Source organism: Canis lupus, chromosome 3, assembly GCF_011100685.1.
Source record: "Canis lupus familiaris isolate Mischka breed German Shepherd chromosome 3, alternate assembly UU_Cfam_GSD_1.0, whole genome shotgun sequence".
Taxonomy (NCBI): Eukaryota; Metazoa; Chordata; class Mammalia; order Carnivora; family Canidae; genus Canis; species Canis lupus.
Genome location: NC_049224.1, coordinates 59,189,760 through 59,205,646, shown reverse-complemented (window position 1 = coordinate 59,205,646; position 15,887 = coordinate 59,189,760). Strand labels below are relative to the sequence as shown.

The 15,887-nt window shown below is 57.6% G+C and overlaps 1 protein-coding gene across 12 annotated transcripts in view; it reads right to left on the bottom strand.

Moving 5' to 3' along the window:
• The window catches only part of MAN2B2 (mannosidase alpha class 2B member 2), a 32,823-nt gene extending 17,700 nt beyond the window's left edge, over positions 1-15,123 (bottom strand). For 9 of the 12 annotated variants that reach the window (XR_005357150.1, XM_038533061.1, XM_038533062.1 and 6 more), the window contains exons 1-9: positions 13,680-13,880; positions 11,624-11,770; positions 9,068-9,173; positions 7,274-7,446; positions 6,422-6,510; positions 5,075-5,252; positions 3,436-3,634; positions 1,379-1,569; positions 331-469 (exon numbers count right to left, since the gene is read on the bottom strand). Coding sequence is in view for 11 of the 12 variants with exons in the window: in XM_038533061.1 (XP_038388989.1) it covers positions 331-469; positions 1,379-1,569; positions 3,436-3,634; positions 5,075-5,252; positions 6,422-6,510; positions 7,274-7,446; positions 9,068-9,173; positions 11,624-11,770; positions 13,680-13,817 (1,360 nt within the window). In the remaining variant the exon portion in view is untranslated. Of the gene's footprint in view, positions 1-330; positions 470-1,378; positions 1,570-3,435; positions 3,635-5,074; positions 5,253-6,421; positions 6,511-7,273; positions 7,447-9,067; positions 9,174-11,623; positions 11,771-13,679; positions 13,881-14,982 lie in introns of those variants that run through there. The other 3 variants (XM_038533070.1, XM_038533060.1, XM_038533065.1) reach the window with 3 other exon arrangements.
• Between the last annotated feature and the right edge of the window lie 764 nt (positions 15,124-15,887).

The following is a 15,887-nucleotide window of genomic DNA, read 5'->3' as shown; positions in this document are numbered from 1 at the left end:
AGCTGCGCAGTGAGGATAACAGCCCCGAGCTTACAGACCCTCCCGGCATTCAGTAACCACTGTGTGCAGAGTGCTGAGGCGGCCGCTAGGCCTCACTCTCATGGCAACGTCACCCTTCTTCCCACACACACACAGGACACACAGGCTCTGAGCAGCCAAGCACTTGCCAAGCTCAGGCCAAGGTCAGGGTTGCACAGGGATATGTGGTGGCAGGGTCTGAGGCTCCGGTTGTTCAGATCCTCTCCCTGACCCCAGGCTCTGTGCTCAGAAATGGTCAGAGCCGCCCCCCACCACTGACCTGCAGGGCCACCATACATAGGCCTCGCTTACCCGAGTGGGCTGGGGTCCTGTCACGGACGATGGAGGCCATCAGTTCCTGCACACCCTGCATCCCTGAGCTCAGATTCTCCTCGTACATGTCTCTCACCTTGGGGCTCTGGGTCCCAGTGATGGCATCATGGTGCTGGACCTGCGTCCCGACAGGATTGGGGGAAACATGGGATCTGGCCTGCCTCTGTACACCACCTACCCGGGTACCTCCTAGGTGCTGGCTCTCCTTCCCGCTCCCCAGGGGCTCACGGAGACCCACTGTGTCCCCTAGCTCGGGAAGAGAGGAGACTTCTGTCAGGGACCTGCCCCTGCTTCACCTCCACTGTCCAGCCTCCCAGGAAGTGCCGCTGGGATGCTCCGGGCACCCTCCGTTCTCTGCGCCAGAGTGGGACTGGGATTAACTTTCCGGCCCGAGGGAACCTGAGACTCTACCAGTGAAGCCTCTTGTCCAGCCCCCTCTGAAGGACTCTAAGGTCTACCCATTTCACCCCAGTGACACATCTGCCAGTGACTCCCTCAGGTGAGCATGCCAATGTCACGTCCAGCATGACCCTTTCTGGCTGGGTATGACAAGTCACAGGATTTCTCAGATCTCACTTTTCCTATCTGTACAGTGGGGACAAGTGGAGACGGAAGATCGGAACCACTTGTTATGGGGCAGCCACCGTGCCCAGCACCTTATGTACATTATCACATTCAGTAGCCTCGCCACCCTGGGGTGGGCGTGAATTTCTCATTGTCCAGGGAGGGAATTATGCTCAGAGAGGGCAGTCCTGAGCCTGAAGCCACCGGCAGAGGAGGACTGAATCCACACAGGACACTAACGCCTCTCCTGTCTGCCCTTTACCCTCTGCCCTTTGGCTCTAAAGCCTACTGAACCCACCAGCTGAGCGTTGTCAGGACGTGATTCTAGCCTTGGTCCAGTGTCCACACACACCCACCACCTCAGTGTTCTCCTCTGGAAAGTGACCTCTAGCGACCAGGGGCTGGGGAAGTGCACTACACAGGAGGTTTCAACCTGACATCATGCTGAGAGGTGTGACATTACCTCGGAGACTGCCCAGCGGAGCCTCTGGAGCTGCTTCAGGGCCCAGGCCGGGTCCAGGTGCTGGTGGGGGGCAGGCCACATGTAGCGTGTGAACATGGACTCCCCGGCATACAACAGAGCACTGGCTCGCCTCGCCAGCGCCTTGAGCCCACTGCGGGAGGCGTAGAAGCCCGTCCAGGCCTGAAATGGATCTGGAGAGAAGAGCTGGCAGTTGGCATGAGTCTCCCTGGCGTGGGGGCTTCCAGACCCCAAGCCCAGTAAAGCTGGGGAAACTGGAGCCTGGTGTCTGGCTCTGCCTGGGTCACCTATAGAGGCAGCCAGAGACTCCTGTCCAGCCAGGCCAGGAATGGCCCGTGGATCCCTGTTGTGGGGGCTGGGGCAGGTGGGAGGATCAGGCTGGGCTGGGCCAGGCCTGGGATGGGGGACCAGACAGTCCAGGGAGGACCTGGGAATTTGAAGAGCCTGTGAGCCAAGGGCCTGGGAGACCTCTGAGGAGTACAGGGGGAGGTGGGAGCCCAGCAGGCAGCACCAGCTGGCACGTGCTCTGAGTGCTGGCAGAGGCCTTTGCCTGTGACTCAGGGGAAGCCTGCAATCAGTGGGGTTCCACTGGCAGCCCAGGGAGCTGGGATGGGGGATTGCTGAGGGATTCCCTAGCTGCTGTGCTGACCTGCACCCAGAGGATGACGCCTGTTCTGGGCTCTGGTGAGAGGAGGGGGTGCGGAGTGCCTCCCCAGGCCCTGGCTGGGTCTCACAAGTTGCTTGACTCTTCCCACTGTTCTTGCCCCCTGCCTCCTCCCAGGTTGGCCTGTGTCCCCATTCCCTGACCTTCCCCACACGGCCTGAGGACACCAGGAAGGGTAGCCCCACTGGCCCGGAGAAAGGCCACAGGCCATGGGGTCAGGTGGATGTGCTGTCCACAGCCCCTCCAGCAGGCTGAGTGTCCTGGCCAGGCAGGGGCTCTCCACAGCCTCAGCTCTAAGGCGCCCGTGACCCAGAGCAGGGCCCAGGGCTCACCGCACCTGTCCAGTCTCCACATAAACACTGTCTCTGCTGGGGGGTTACAGCAAGCCACGCCCATTCAGGACAGAACACCTGCTGGACATCGCCCTGTCTGGACCTACCTGAACAGTACCCCTACCTGGACCGTAACCACGCCCAGAGGCACATGGTCCTGGAACTGCACCTGTAACCAGCCCACATCAATTTGCCCCTCCCACTTCCACCCCAGCCAAACTCACACCCTTGTATGTCCTCCCACAGGATGGCAGCCAAAGCCTTGTGGATGTGGCCTTCATCTCAGTTGTCAGCCTGTCTACCTCAGGGTAGCCACGCCCACCCTGACGGTAATCCCGCCCACTTGCACGTGTCACCTCTGTCTGGAATCCACTCCCAGGTCTCTGTAGTATCCCCTCGCACCTCACCTGTAACAGCCCCTCACTTCAACATATCCAATTTCACCTGGACTGTACCCATCCCCTCCATCACTGTGGCCCATCCCATCTCCACTGTAGCTGCTTTGTCTTGAGTGAGCCACATCCACATGGAATCCCATGGCACCTGTCTTTATCCCTAGGTCACCCTTGTGTCCCTCCCATCTCCCCAACAGCCCCGCCCACATCATGGCCTGTCACCCCACCCACTGGGAGTAGCCTCGCCCCCTCCCCTGTGACCGCGCCCGCACTCATGGGCCCGCTCCGCTTTGCCTGTCACCCCGCCCACAGCTAGAAACCTCCCTCCTCTAGTGCAACCTTGGACACATCCCTGTAGCCTCTTTCCCTGGCGGGATTTTCTGGCCGGCCACCAATGCTGGTCAGACAGAAAAAGGCCTGACAGCCGTGCAGCTCCCCCTGGCAGCCGCACAGAGAGAGGTGGGGGCCCAGGGGCTGGAGCAGCCGTCCTGTCGGGCGGGTCAGGGCAGCGCCCGCCCCCGGGAGGCAGCTCCTGCGAGGGGCTCCTTGGGGCATCTCCTGGAAGGGAAGGGAATGAGGGGAGGGAAGCAGGAAGCCTCCCGGGCGTCCCGGGAATGTCTTGCCGTCCTAGGATGCCCGGGCTCCTACCGGAGGAATAGGGCAGGAAGTCCCCGTGGGTGTGGACGCGCCACGAGGCGTTGTGAGCCTGCACCGCCTCGAAGTAGTCGGCCAGCGTGGCGTACTCCACGGAGATGCCGAGCTTGGACGAGTTACTGTTGATGAAGTCCAGCAGCGGGTCCATGTTGGAGAACTGCAGCGACGCGTTGAAGAACTGCTTGTCACAGCCCTGCAGGCCGGGCCACAGCGCGACCCCCGTGATTGCGGGGCTGAGCCCAGTCCAGGCGAGCGGCCTCCCTCGGCCATCCAGGGCCCTCCGCTCTGCCTGGAGAGGCCCCACCAGCTCCCGAGTGCAGCCCTGTGTCCCTTTCCTTCCTGCGAGCCTCCCTCCCTCCCTCCGTCCCTCATTCCTTCCCCCATCCCTCCTACCTTCTTCCTCCTTTTCCCTCTTTCCTTCCTTCCTTCCTTCCTTCCTCCCTTCCTTCCTTCCTTCCTTCCTTCCTTCCTTCCTTCCTTCCTTCCTTCCTTTCCTCCTTTCTTCTTTCCTTCCTTTCCTCCTTCCTTTCTGCTTACTGTTCTCACTAAAATCTTGTTAGGTTTTACATCATGCTCTACATTACACCTCCAACACATGTTTCTCATATAACTAAAGTCTGTACCTTTGACCCTCCCTCACCCCTCAAGTCTGGGAACTAAAAAACTCATCTCTTTTCTCTACATCTGATGCTTTTAGAACCACATTAAATGAGGTTGTGCAGGGTTGGAATTCTCTTTCTGACTTACTTCACTCCGTGGGCCTTTCTTAAAGACCAGCAGTATGACTCTTCATCAATATCATTAACAATAATAATATGAAAATTAGGAATGCCAGGGATAACAGCCATCACCCACATTTACTGACCCTCTGTGCACTTTCCCATAGGCACTCAAGACATAAGAAGACAGAGTAGGGAATGCCCAGCCAGGGTGTGATCACAAATCCCCATCTTAGCTGCCCTGCTAAGTAGCTGTGCGGCCTCAGGACGATCCCTTGACCTCTCTGGTTCTCAGGTCTCTCATTGTCAAAATGGGATACCAGCAGTGTCTGCCTTCTAGGCCCATGGGCAGACTAAGAGGATGAGACAAATGTATCACATAGAAGGTGCCTTGTGCCCTGGGGAGGCTAGTGAGGGGTGGATCTGAATGTAATGTTGAGGAGGAAGCCAAAGAGGAAGAGGAGAAGGGAGTGTCTGACACTCTGACACTGACACGGGGCATGCCTCCCCTCAGTCTCAGCCTGTGAGTCAGGGACTGTCATGATCCTCACATTAGAGATGAGGAAAGTGAGACCCAAAGGGGTCGAGGCACACAGGGTCTGAGCAGGGGTTCAGGATTCCTACCCCAGCCTCATGTCCCAACACTGAGATGGGAAGAGGAAGATCAAGGATCTGGGTGGAACTGGGGGCTGGCAGGGGCCAGGGCTGTATTTCAGGTGAGAGAGGCTTGGGGAGTCCAGGGTGGTGGCAGGAGCTGGTGGAAGGGGTGAGGCTTTGTGGTGTGCAGGGAAGAGGCACCACCTCGGATCTGAGATGGCTGTCTGGCCTGTCCCCTGGAAAGAGCATGGTTGGGTGAGACTGGACAGGAATCCAGGGCTGTGGTCAGGTCACTGAGGCCTGGGATCCCACCTTACCCAGGGCCAGAGGAGGTGCGGTGTCCGGAACCAGGTGGCTCGCTCCTTCACATTGTCCACAAGGAGACTGACATAGTAATTGATATTGTTCCAAGTGATGGGTACAGACTTCGGGTGAAATACCCTGTCTGGCGGTGAGTTCGGGAAGACTGCAGTGCCGTCCCAGTTAAAGCCTTCCCTGCAGGGGAGAGAAGGGTTAGAGGAGCCCCGCCCTGAGAGGGGAGGCAGCTCGGGGTCCAGGAGGACAGGCAGGTGCGGCCAGGCCACAGGGCAGCTCAGGGTGTACAGATCGGCGCTCAGGCCTCCTTCTCACACCTGTGTGTTGGGAGGGTCAATGGTGGCCGACAAGAGCTCCTCTGACAGATGGGGCTCAAATCCACATGTCACAGTTTGCCAGCTGTGGGGCCTGGAACACGGCCCCTTCCCTGGGCCCACACTGCCTCCCCCGCCCCATGGAGCCCACAGTCTGCATTCCCACTGGGGATCTCACGGAGGCCACTGTGGTACCCTCAGACCTGAGTCCAAAGCACAGAGCAGGGCTGGGGCAGGGTGAGGCTGTGATGCACAGTGCCCTGGGCTGCGAGTGTAAGGGGGAGCCCAGTCACAGGAGGTGACATGGAGGTAAGTTGGTGTCATGCTTCAAAACTCAGAATTAATGTGAAACAAATGGCGATGAACAGAATACCAACATTCCCCCCAAGTGCAAGGGCAGTATTCGGATTTTCCCTTTTGTCTCAGGCTCCAATTTGGTCTGTATGACACAGACCCCGAGACCGACCCTGAGGGTCCGGATGCTCCAGTTAGGGTCCCCCCTGCCTCATTCCAGGCAGCATAGAGTGACATAGGGGTGACCCGGGCCAGCATCCAGGAGTGGCCACTTGGATCCTCAGAGCTTCAGGTATCCTCATCCATTAATGTCCTGATGGTTGTTAGAATCAATAAAGGACATCAGTGGAAAGCCCTGGAGAACTTGCCTGGTGCACAGCGTGGGCTAGAGAAGAGGTCATGAAATCCTTCACCTTGCCCAATAATCTCTCCTTTTCCAGGATAGGGGAGCTCAATTCTCTATGGCCTCAAGGTCGAAAGGGCCAGAGTGAGTTGGACCCAGGGCCTCTCGTCCCAAGAGCCCACAGCCTGGCTGCACCCATGCTTTAGAGGCCTGGAAATAGTCTGTCCAAACCAACCTGACTCTGCCACTGTGGGCCCTGGGACCCTGGCTGAGTGACCCTGCCTCAGTTTCTCTTTGTGTAAGCCAGAGTGTCCCAAGAGGATGCACGGGAGGGTGGGTCGTTTCTCAGGTAACACAGGGAGAGTGCTTTGAACTGGGCTCCCCAGGAAGGTGCTCACGAGCAGTAGTTGTACTGGTCCAAGACATGCGTGAAGATTTCCTGCTGAGCTGATAGGGTTGGGGACCCTCGCCACACAAACTGCAGCCCCTGCAAACCCAGAGGGAACAGAGTGACGGCCCAGGGGCAACACGGTGGCCCTGGTTCTGCCTCCTCCAGCCCCACTTGGGTCTCCCTCAGTGGTTCCAGGGGCCATCCCCTCCGCTGCCTCCTCTAGATTCCCTCTGACCCCCCAAGGCCACCCATGTTTGTGGAAATTGCCCTCTAGTGGGAGCCAGCCCGCTTGCTCACTGCCCGCCACCCCCGCCGCCTGCCCCGGGGAAGGACCCTCTCTACCAAGGCCTGCCAGCGAAGCTCATTCTGGCTCTGCTTGACGACCTCCTGGCACAGGAGCTGCTCACCTCTCACTAATCCTCTGGTCTGTTTCTTCATTGCTCTCATGACTGGGACCCGCTCAGGGTTACAAAGCAGGGGGAAATCCTGGTTCTATTAAGCACTGGCTCTGGGACGATGCACATGTTCCCTGAGTCCCCCGGGACTCGGTTTCTGCATGGGAGGAATGGGGAGGGCCCCACGCAGCTCACAGAGTCAGCAGCGGCAGAAATGAGCTGACATGGGAAGTGAACTCTGCGCACAGCGTGGCATGAGGTGGGGCTCAGGACATGTTCTCCTCTTGCCCAGCTAGAGCCCACCTGTACCCTTGTCTACCGCTGCGAGCCGCAGCCAGCATTTGTCCCAGAGCGTTATTACCCAAGACACGATACTCGCTACAGCAGGGGCTTAGTAACGGGCCCTGCACACAGAGGGAAGGACCAGGGGCGAGAGGCAGCAGCGGATGTGGCTCACGGCTCACCTGCGAGTTCTGCATGGTGTCCTTCAGGGCATAGTCGATGCGGGAGATGACGTGGGCATGGAAGCCCGCCAGGGCAAATAGGGTGGGGGTCGTGGCAGATGCACCAAAGGAGTCGATTTGCCAGGAGAACCTTGGCCGGATCCCAAAGGTTTCGTACAGGAAGCCGTGTCCTTCTGCAAAGAGAGCCCTGCCTTGCTGGTGACAGGAGGGTGGTCCCTCCCCACCTGCTCACTCAGGGCCCCTGCCTTTCCAGGGGGCTGGAGTGCCATCCTGGGGTGTGCTGCAAGAGGGCCTAACACAGAGGGTGCCACGGCAGGATCACCCGATGTTCCATGTACTCATTCACGACTGTAGAGCCACCCCATGAGTCTGATGTCAGGTTGAGTGCTGCAGGGGAAAGAAATTCCAGACTAGTGCCAGACATTGGTTCTTGTTTCCCAGGCCTGCCACCACGTACTGTGTCAGAAAACTCAGGGCAGGAAGCAGAGGAGACGAGGAAGAAGCAGCAGTGGGAGGGAAGACCTCGGGGTTGTGGGGCCTGAGCTTGTCAGGGAATGCTCAACAGCATCACCGGATCGGGGGAGGGTAGCTTGAGGAACAGTCCTCTCTACAGACAGGGAGCCAGAGCAAGCCAGGCCTGACGATACCTCACCCAGCTCAAGAGATCAATTTTCATTGGCTTTAGCTATTCATGGCTAGAAAGTACCATCGTTCAAGCCGGGGTCAGGGGAGACAGTGTGAGCAGGTCATTAGACAGCATCCCTTTCCATCCTTCTGGTTTACAACAAGGGTAAATGGGGCCCCTGTGTCATGGAGTGACCTCAGGGCTTGGCTGCAGTCACAGGCCTGAGTGAAGACCCAGCCCATCCACTGACTTTTGGCCCTTCTTTGGTCAGGGTCATCTGAGCACATGGAGACTGGAGACCATGTGCTCACAGCAGCCTGCGGAGAGGACAGGGTGAGCTGCTGCTCCTGAGGGCATTCGGTACATGGAGAGGAAAGTGTCTTTAGGACAAATGTGCATGGTAATGGTGGTGGTGGTGATGGTAGCCGTAGTGGTAGCTGCACCGGGCAGAAACAGGGCTTGTGACCTAGGAGGTCCCTGAGGGGTGATGGCCATGAAGTGGGAGTGGGTGGCGGTATTTGCTGGGGTGTGGATGGGCCTGTGAAGTCACGAAGCTAGTTGTGACGATGCTGGAGATTATGATGATGGTCATCGTGATGTGGACACAGGTGGTGTATGTGGGGCAGTGGCAGTCAGTGTGGTTGGTGGTAGTAAGATGATACAGGTGGTGGTGGTGGTGGCCCTTGGGGGAAGGCTGGAGGGTGACCGTGCTGCTGCTGTGGCCCTGTACGTACGGGTGGGGAAGGCAGCAATGGCATCTAACCTCACTACTCATTTTCTGGGAACCACAGGCTCCACTCCCAGTGCTCTAATGAATTGTCCGAATTTGATCCTCACAACTACCCTGGGAGGTAGGCAGTGCCATCACACTCACACTCATTTAAGTCATGAGGAAACAGAGGCCCAGGGAGGTGACGTCCCTTGCCTGGGTCACAGGGTTGGGAATGGGCAGAGGCAGGACAGCGCCAGGCCATGTGGTCTCCAGTCCACGTCCACAGCCCTGCACTCAGCAGCACTGGCAGGAGGACGCCACTCGCCAATGCCTGTTTCTACTGGCCTCAGGGTCCTGCTCAGAGGGGAAGACGGGGCTCAGACCTGGGCTCAGAAACCCAGTCCCAGTCTGATTGGAGGCCCCAGGAGACCCGGGGGATGGGGAAGGGGGACCTCACCTGTGAGCTGTAGGATCTGGTCATCAAAGTGGGCCACGGTCTCATCATGCATGACCTGGCCCCCGATGACAAACTCCAGGCGTCTCGTGGCCAGGAGATGGCGGACCTTGGTGGCAAGCAGAGAGAACAAAGCCAGGATAGAACCCCACAGTAGGGCTGGATCTGTGGGGACATGCCTCCGGCGTCTCATGGTGTCCTCCATCAAAGTCCTGCCGTGCCTTCATTCTGCAAGAGCAGCAGGTCAGCACTGCCTCCCACCCCCCGCGCCAGCACCTGGCCCTTGGCTGTACTTGATCTCTGTTGTGTCCACCTCTGTCTCTACTTCTGTCTCTACATCCATGTCTACCTTTTTCTCTACCTCTGTTTCTACCTCCTTGTCTATCTTTTTCTGTGTCTTCATGTCTGTATCCACATCTGTTACCTTTTCGCTGTGGAAATAATTTGAAATTTCTGAAAGACTTGCAAGGAGTATGCAAGTGGCTCCCGGGGAATCTGAGCCCTTCCGCGGATTCGTTCACTGTGAACCTTCTTCACCTGTTTGCCGTAGCGCTCCCCCATCTCCTTGTAACCTGGGAGGGTTTTCTCTACACCATTTGAAATTACCAGTTAGACATAGCAGCCTTGCGCCCAGGTCCTTCACTGTGCTTGTCAGGAGAGGGTGCTTATAACCATAGTGTAACATAGTGTAAGGCTCCACATAGGACATTTGACACGGACGCAACAGTGTAGCTAATCCAGTGTGAGAAGCAGAGCCGGCGCCCATGATTGCGAGGCTCCTCCTCGGGATTCCACAGGCTGCAGGGTGAAGAGCCCCCAGTTTGATTGGGGGGACTGACTCTCTGCTTTGCCTTCTCAGCTTTACTACCCTGGGCACGTCTCTAGCCTCCCTGACGTTCACGATCGGTGACTGCTCTGAAGGAAGGTGAATGGCAGGGAGGGGACCAGGTCCACAGCGTCCTCCCAGGTGTTCCCGTCCTGCATCATCTGGCCTGTCCACTCCGAGGAGGGGGAGGTCACTCCCATTTGCGCAGGCGGGCCCCCCAGCTCACAGCGTGCACCCCTGCCTCAGGCGGAGCCGGGTCCCAGGCTGCCTCCCTATGGGGTGAGGCCTCTGTGACCCTGCAGCCTGTGATGCCTCCTGCAGCCTGTGATGCCTCCTGCAGCCCACTAACTCAGGGACTGTGGCACCTGGGAGGGCAGCCAGCTGCGTGCCCGTGGGGCCAGGGGTCGGTGGGGTCGGTGACGCAGGAGGTGGGGTTAGGGCCCCTCCGGAGTGCTGAGGTCAGAAGTGACCCCATTCAGCACCAGCTGAGTGCTCAGTTGGCTTGCCAGGCTGACACTTTACACCAATCGCCACGAGGCTGATTAAAACCCAACCTGTCTATTGTGGACATTGCTGCTATAAACATCGGGGTGCAGGTGTCCACAATAGCCAGACTGTGGAAGGAGCCTCGGTGTCCATCGAAAGATGAACGGGTAAAGAAGATGTGGTCTATGTATACAATGGAATCTTCCTCAGCCATTAGAAACGACAAATACATAGAAGACGGGCTTGATTGAGCTCATAATATTTTTTGTAGAGTTTTTCCTGGCTGTGGAAAAACTCAGGCTGGTAAGCATTTCTCTGTTTAAAGTCCTACAAGGCAATTTGAAATAATTCATTCTTCTTACCCAACTTCTAAGTGGTCTTTTTCTTACCAAGCCAAGCCTAATATAATTGAGGGAAATGTCGAGGTGCTGGCTTAAGGCTGCACACTGACATCCGGATCATGTTCAAAGCCTTATTAACATTGTACCTAAAATGATAGGCCATTTTGCCTCACTTCCTTGCCAAAATAGCCATTTCTAAGTTAAGGAAATTTTGAGGTAGTCTTAACAGCATTCTTGTTGTATTTCATTTTAGATTGTAAGCTTGATGGCAGGGACACTATATTGTTAAATAAGCTTTTATATAACAACCATTGCAGTATACTCTTGGTGCTTAATAAATGTTTATGATTATTAATAATAATAATAATAAAAAAGAAACAACAAATACCCAGCATTTGCTTCGACGTGGATGGAGCTGGTGGGTATTATGCTGAGTGAAATGTCAATCAGAGAAGGACAAACATTATATGGTCTCATTCACTTGGGGAATATAAAAAATAGTGACAGGGAATAAAGGGGAAAGGAGAAAAAATGAGTGGGAAATATCAGAAAGGGAGACATAACATAAAAGACTCCTAACTCTAGGAAACGAACTAGGGGTGGGGGAAGGGGAGGTGGGCAGGGGGTGGGGGTGACTGGGTGGTGGGCACTGAGGGGGGCACTTGACGGGATGAGCACTGGGTGTTATTCTATATGTTGGCAAATTGAACACCAATAAAAAATACATTTATAAAAAAAACAAAAGAAAACAAACAAAAAAACCCCCAACCTGTCCTGGGGGCAGGGTCTGAGCCCAAACCTGAGGTAACAAGCCTGGGAACCGCCCAGTGTGTCTGGGCCTGAGCTTCAAGCCACACAGCCCTGGCACCCCACCCTCCCCCTGGAGGCCCCTGTAGGTGGGGGTACCTGGCGTTTCTGCCTGTAGGAGGCGATGCCATCCCACCACAGCCGGAAGTACTCCTGCTCCACCGCGATGAACCTGCGCTGCTTCTGGAGCATCAGCTGCTCCACCACTGTGGTATAGACGTTGGCAGCATAGGCCCGCAGGCTCTCCTGGGGAGGGGGCCGCCGTCACACCAGCCCTTGGGGAGGCTCCCGGACTCTTGGCCCCAAGGCTCCAGGAGCAAACTGCAGAGTGACATCGTGTCCCTGGGCCCCGCCACCCCCTGCAGGCATGCGCCCAGGGCTCTTCCTCTGCTTCTCCCTCTGCTGCTCACTTGGAGGACCCCGGGTGCCCTGTAGGTGCTGGACACCCAGTGCCGGCTGGGCCTGAGAGGGCCTCATGACCCTCCCACCTCTGCTGAGATACTGCTGTTCTTGGGACAGAGATGACGTTCCAGACCATGACACACGACGTGGGCGGAGGACGTGCCAGCCTGAACCAGGGATCAGGGACGGCTTCCCGAAGGGGCCCTTAGGGTGTGGAGACAGCGCAGTGCAGCCATGGAGTGACAGGGGAGGGGGTCCAGGGTGCCCTCGGGGCCTGCCTGGGCTGAGATGAGGGGAGCCGGTGTTGAGACCAGAAGTTGAAAGGAGCTGCCCCGGCCCCCTGGCTGGTCCTGGGCACCTGCCTGCCCACCTCCCCCCTCTGGCTGGGGGCTCCCAGGATGCAGCCGCACCTGTTTCTCATAGCTGTCTCCAGGCTGGCACATGGCGGTGCCCAGACCTGCTCCTTGAAAGGAGTGAATAAGGGCAGTCCCCGTGGCTCAGCGGTTTGGCACCGCCTTCGGCCTGGGGTGTGATCCTGGAGACCCTAGATCGAGTCCCACGTCCGGCTCCCTGCATGGAGCCTGCTTCTCCCTCTGCCTGTGTCTCTCTCACTCTCTATCTTTAATAAATAAATAAAATCTTAAAAAAAAAAAAAGGAGTTAATGAGCCTGGGCTGAGAGGCTTCAGGAGTGGGCGGTGGGGGTCATTCCTGGGTGCCCTCAGGCAAGTCACCAACCCCCTCTGGGCCTCAGTTTCTTCCTCTGTAACTGAGGGGTGCAAGCTCGTTCCTCCCCTTTAGCCATCTCCAAGGGCCCACGAGTGTCCCCCAGAGGCTGCCCAGTGAGTCCAGGACCAGGTTCCCCCACTGCCCAGAGTCACATCCTGCTGCTGCTTCTCTCTCCTGATGAGTCCAGCTGCCCACTTAGCAACGACCTCAGAAAGTTACCAGATCCCTAATCCCAGAGACTGTTTGTTCTCTACTGGGTTTCCTGCCTCTTCCCACAAAAGAGCTGGAGGTAGCCTGGGTGACAATATTCAGTCACCAGCCCAGATTCCTGGACAATCTGAGGCTGTTCCCTCTCCTTTTCCATCATTCATCATTCATTCCTTCATTCCTTCATTCAGTGATTCCTGGTGTCCCTCTTGTGTCTGAAATGTATGGAGTGTCAGGAAATAAAATGAACCAACCTGTGCCCTGTGAAGCTAGCCTTTAGTGGGGACAAGGACTGTCCACTAGCCCTCAAGTAATGTGGCAGGAAAGGAGGATGGGGAAGGAAATAGGGCACAGACAGGGATGCCAGGGAGGCCTGGCCAGGAAGCACCTTTTGTGGAGCCCCCCCAAAGGATGGGGCAGATTGAGTCCTGCAGGTGTGTGGAAGGATAGCCTTCTGGGCAGAGGAAAAACCAGTGCAAAGGGTGGGAGGCCAGTGCCATCCTACGGAAGGGGGACCCGGAGGCTCCGAAATGGGACACAGTCCACCCAGGGTGCCCCAGTGTCGCACTGGGACCATGGCCTGAGTCAGGTCCCCGCCTCTTCATCCCACTTTCCTTGGCACGGATGGGGACACTGAAGCCAGAGAACAGCAGCACCGAGCCCTGGTCAGTGTCCTCTGTCTCCAGCAGAGTCAGGACTCACACAGGCTGGTCCCCCCCCAGGTGGCAGCTGACCCCAGGCTTCAAACCACACTGGGATCTGGCAGGAGAAGGAGGCTGAGCTCCAGGGGCGTGTGGGAAGCAGCGACCAGGCACCTACCTGCACCGTGTAGATCCAGCCCACGTCCATGTGACTGTGGGGCACCACGAACACCCTGATGGGGCTCACAGGCTGAGCCACCAGGAACCGCAGCAGCAGCAGCTGTGTGAGCACGGGGAGCCAGCAGACCGACCACATGCTGCTGCCAGGGGAGCCGGGGGCTGCTCTGGCTGTCCCTGCAGGCCACCAGGGATGGGTCCCCTAGACAGACAGCAGGGATCAGCACACTTGGGGGAGGAGCTGACAGGAACAGGAGGAGCAGGGCCAGCAGAGGTGCTGCTGTCACCTGAGTTAGGCCAGGGGTGGCACATGGACACCAACTTTCCTGCTCCGCCCTCCCCTCCAGTCCTGTCCACGCTTCCACTTCTTTTCTTTTTTTTATGATATTAATTATTTATTCATGAGGGACACACAGAGAAAGACACATAGGCAGAGGTTCCCTGCAAAGAGCCCAATGCAGGACTTGATCTGAGGACCCCGAGATCACACCCGGAGCCAAAGGCAGATGCTCACCCATTGAGTCACCCAGGTGCTCCAATAATGTCCACATCTAAGCAGAATCCCAAGCCCCAGGGCGGCTCTCCCGGGATGCTTCCCCCCTTGGAACCCTACCTCTAGGAAGTCAGCCTCCATACCCAGGTCCCTGTAGCAGCTCTGAAGGGGCCACACAGAGAGGGGCTAAGGCGTCCCACCCACAGCCTGGACTGGCTCTGCAGCCACCCCTCCTGACCCTGCCCCCATCCAGCTGCAAGAGTCCTTACTGGAAGATGCTCATGAAGGATGCTGAGCCAGACTCACCCAGCTGCATCACTCCTGAATTCCTCACCCCAGAAAGTCTGGTGCTGATTTAAGTTGCGGTCCTCAAAGCACTAGGAATCCCGTCTCCCCAGCGTCCAGTCAATGACCAGAAGCCTCCTTGGGGAAGGGGGGGAGGAATGCTTCCAATAGGCCCCTGCCGGGCCCTGCAACTCCTTTATCCTAGGGACCTGGGGTCTCCTTCCATCTGTGGGTTTTGGGTTTGGAACCTGAGTCAGGCTGGCACCTGAGCAAAGGGTCTGGACGTTTCATCGGGATGGGTACCCTCAGTGTCTGGACCCAGTCATCCTGAGTGGCTCCTGAGACAACAGGCACAGGTGTGTGTCACCTGTCTGTTCTTTCCCCCCAGGAGCGCCTTTCCCGTACCCTCCGCAGCTGGCAGTGGGTCCCGCTGCCGTTCCGACCTCACTGGGTTCACGGGGACCGACCTGACCTTGCTTCTGGCTGCTGGGTGCTGGCCCCTGGGCTCTTATGTGTGTCCTCTTACCTGCAGAGCCCCCAGCACACCCAGTGCTGCCCTGGCCCCACTTCGTCGGCCGGGCTGGTTGGGGGCAGCCCATCTCCGAGCTCCCTGTGTGCTGTAGCTTGGTAAGACGAGTGTCCCTGGGCCTCCCGTGAGCACTGTCACCCGGAGGCTTCTCACCTCACACACTGTCCCCTGGGAGCCCATGCTCACCTGCCCAATCTCTGATCCCTCCCTCTCCCTCCAGAGGTCACGGTGGACCTGGCACCTCCTCTGCATGCAGAGTGGACGACTCTCTCTCTGCCGCCTCCCCGAGCTTGGTCCGCAGAGGGTGAGCACGGTCTACTGGAGCTGCCGTCACAAGATACCACAGCATGGAGCTCCAGCTCCAGACATAATTTGTCAGGGTTGCAGGCTGGGTGCCCCCAGGGCTGGGGAGAGCATGGGGGCCGCTTGGGTGCCATCCTCTGAACGCCGGCTCTCCCTGACGAGGGAGCTGGCCTTCCCTGCAGACAAGGCTGCAGCGTAGGAGCAGAACTCTCTGGGAACAGGCCCTGGAATGCTCAGCCTCAGGAGGCTATTTTGGTTTCTGGATTCTGTGACTTCTGTGACATCTGTCCCTGGTCACCAACAGTTTTCTGGAGAAAGCCGGCATGAGCCGTGTTTTCCGTGCTCCAGTGAGATGCCCCTAGACGCTGCACAGTTGAGTCAAAGCCCCGGGAAAAGCATACACGGTGCTGGGTGCTCCCTGGGGGCAACGTTAATGTGTGCCCAGTGCCACATATGGGTCCTCTGGCCTGTGCCCCCGAACCGGGCCCCCGCACCCACTAGGTGCCCAGGACTTGTTCTGGGTGATCTAGAAAAAGGAACGTTCTGAACTTCCTTTGTTGGTCTGTAGGAGGTTGTGGGATAGGTGCACCTGCACCATC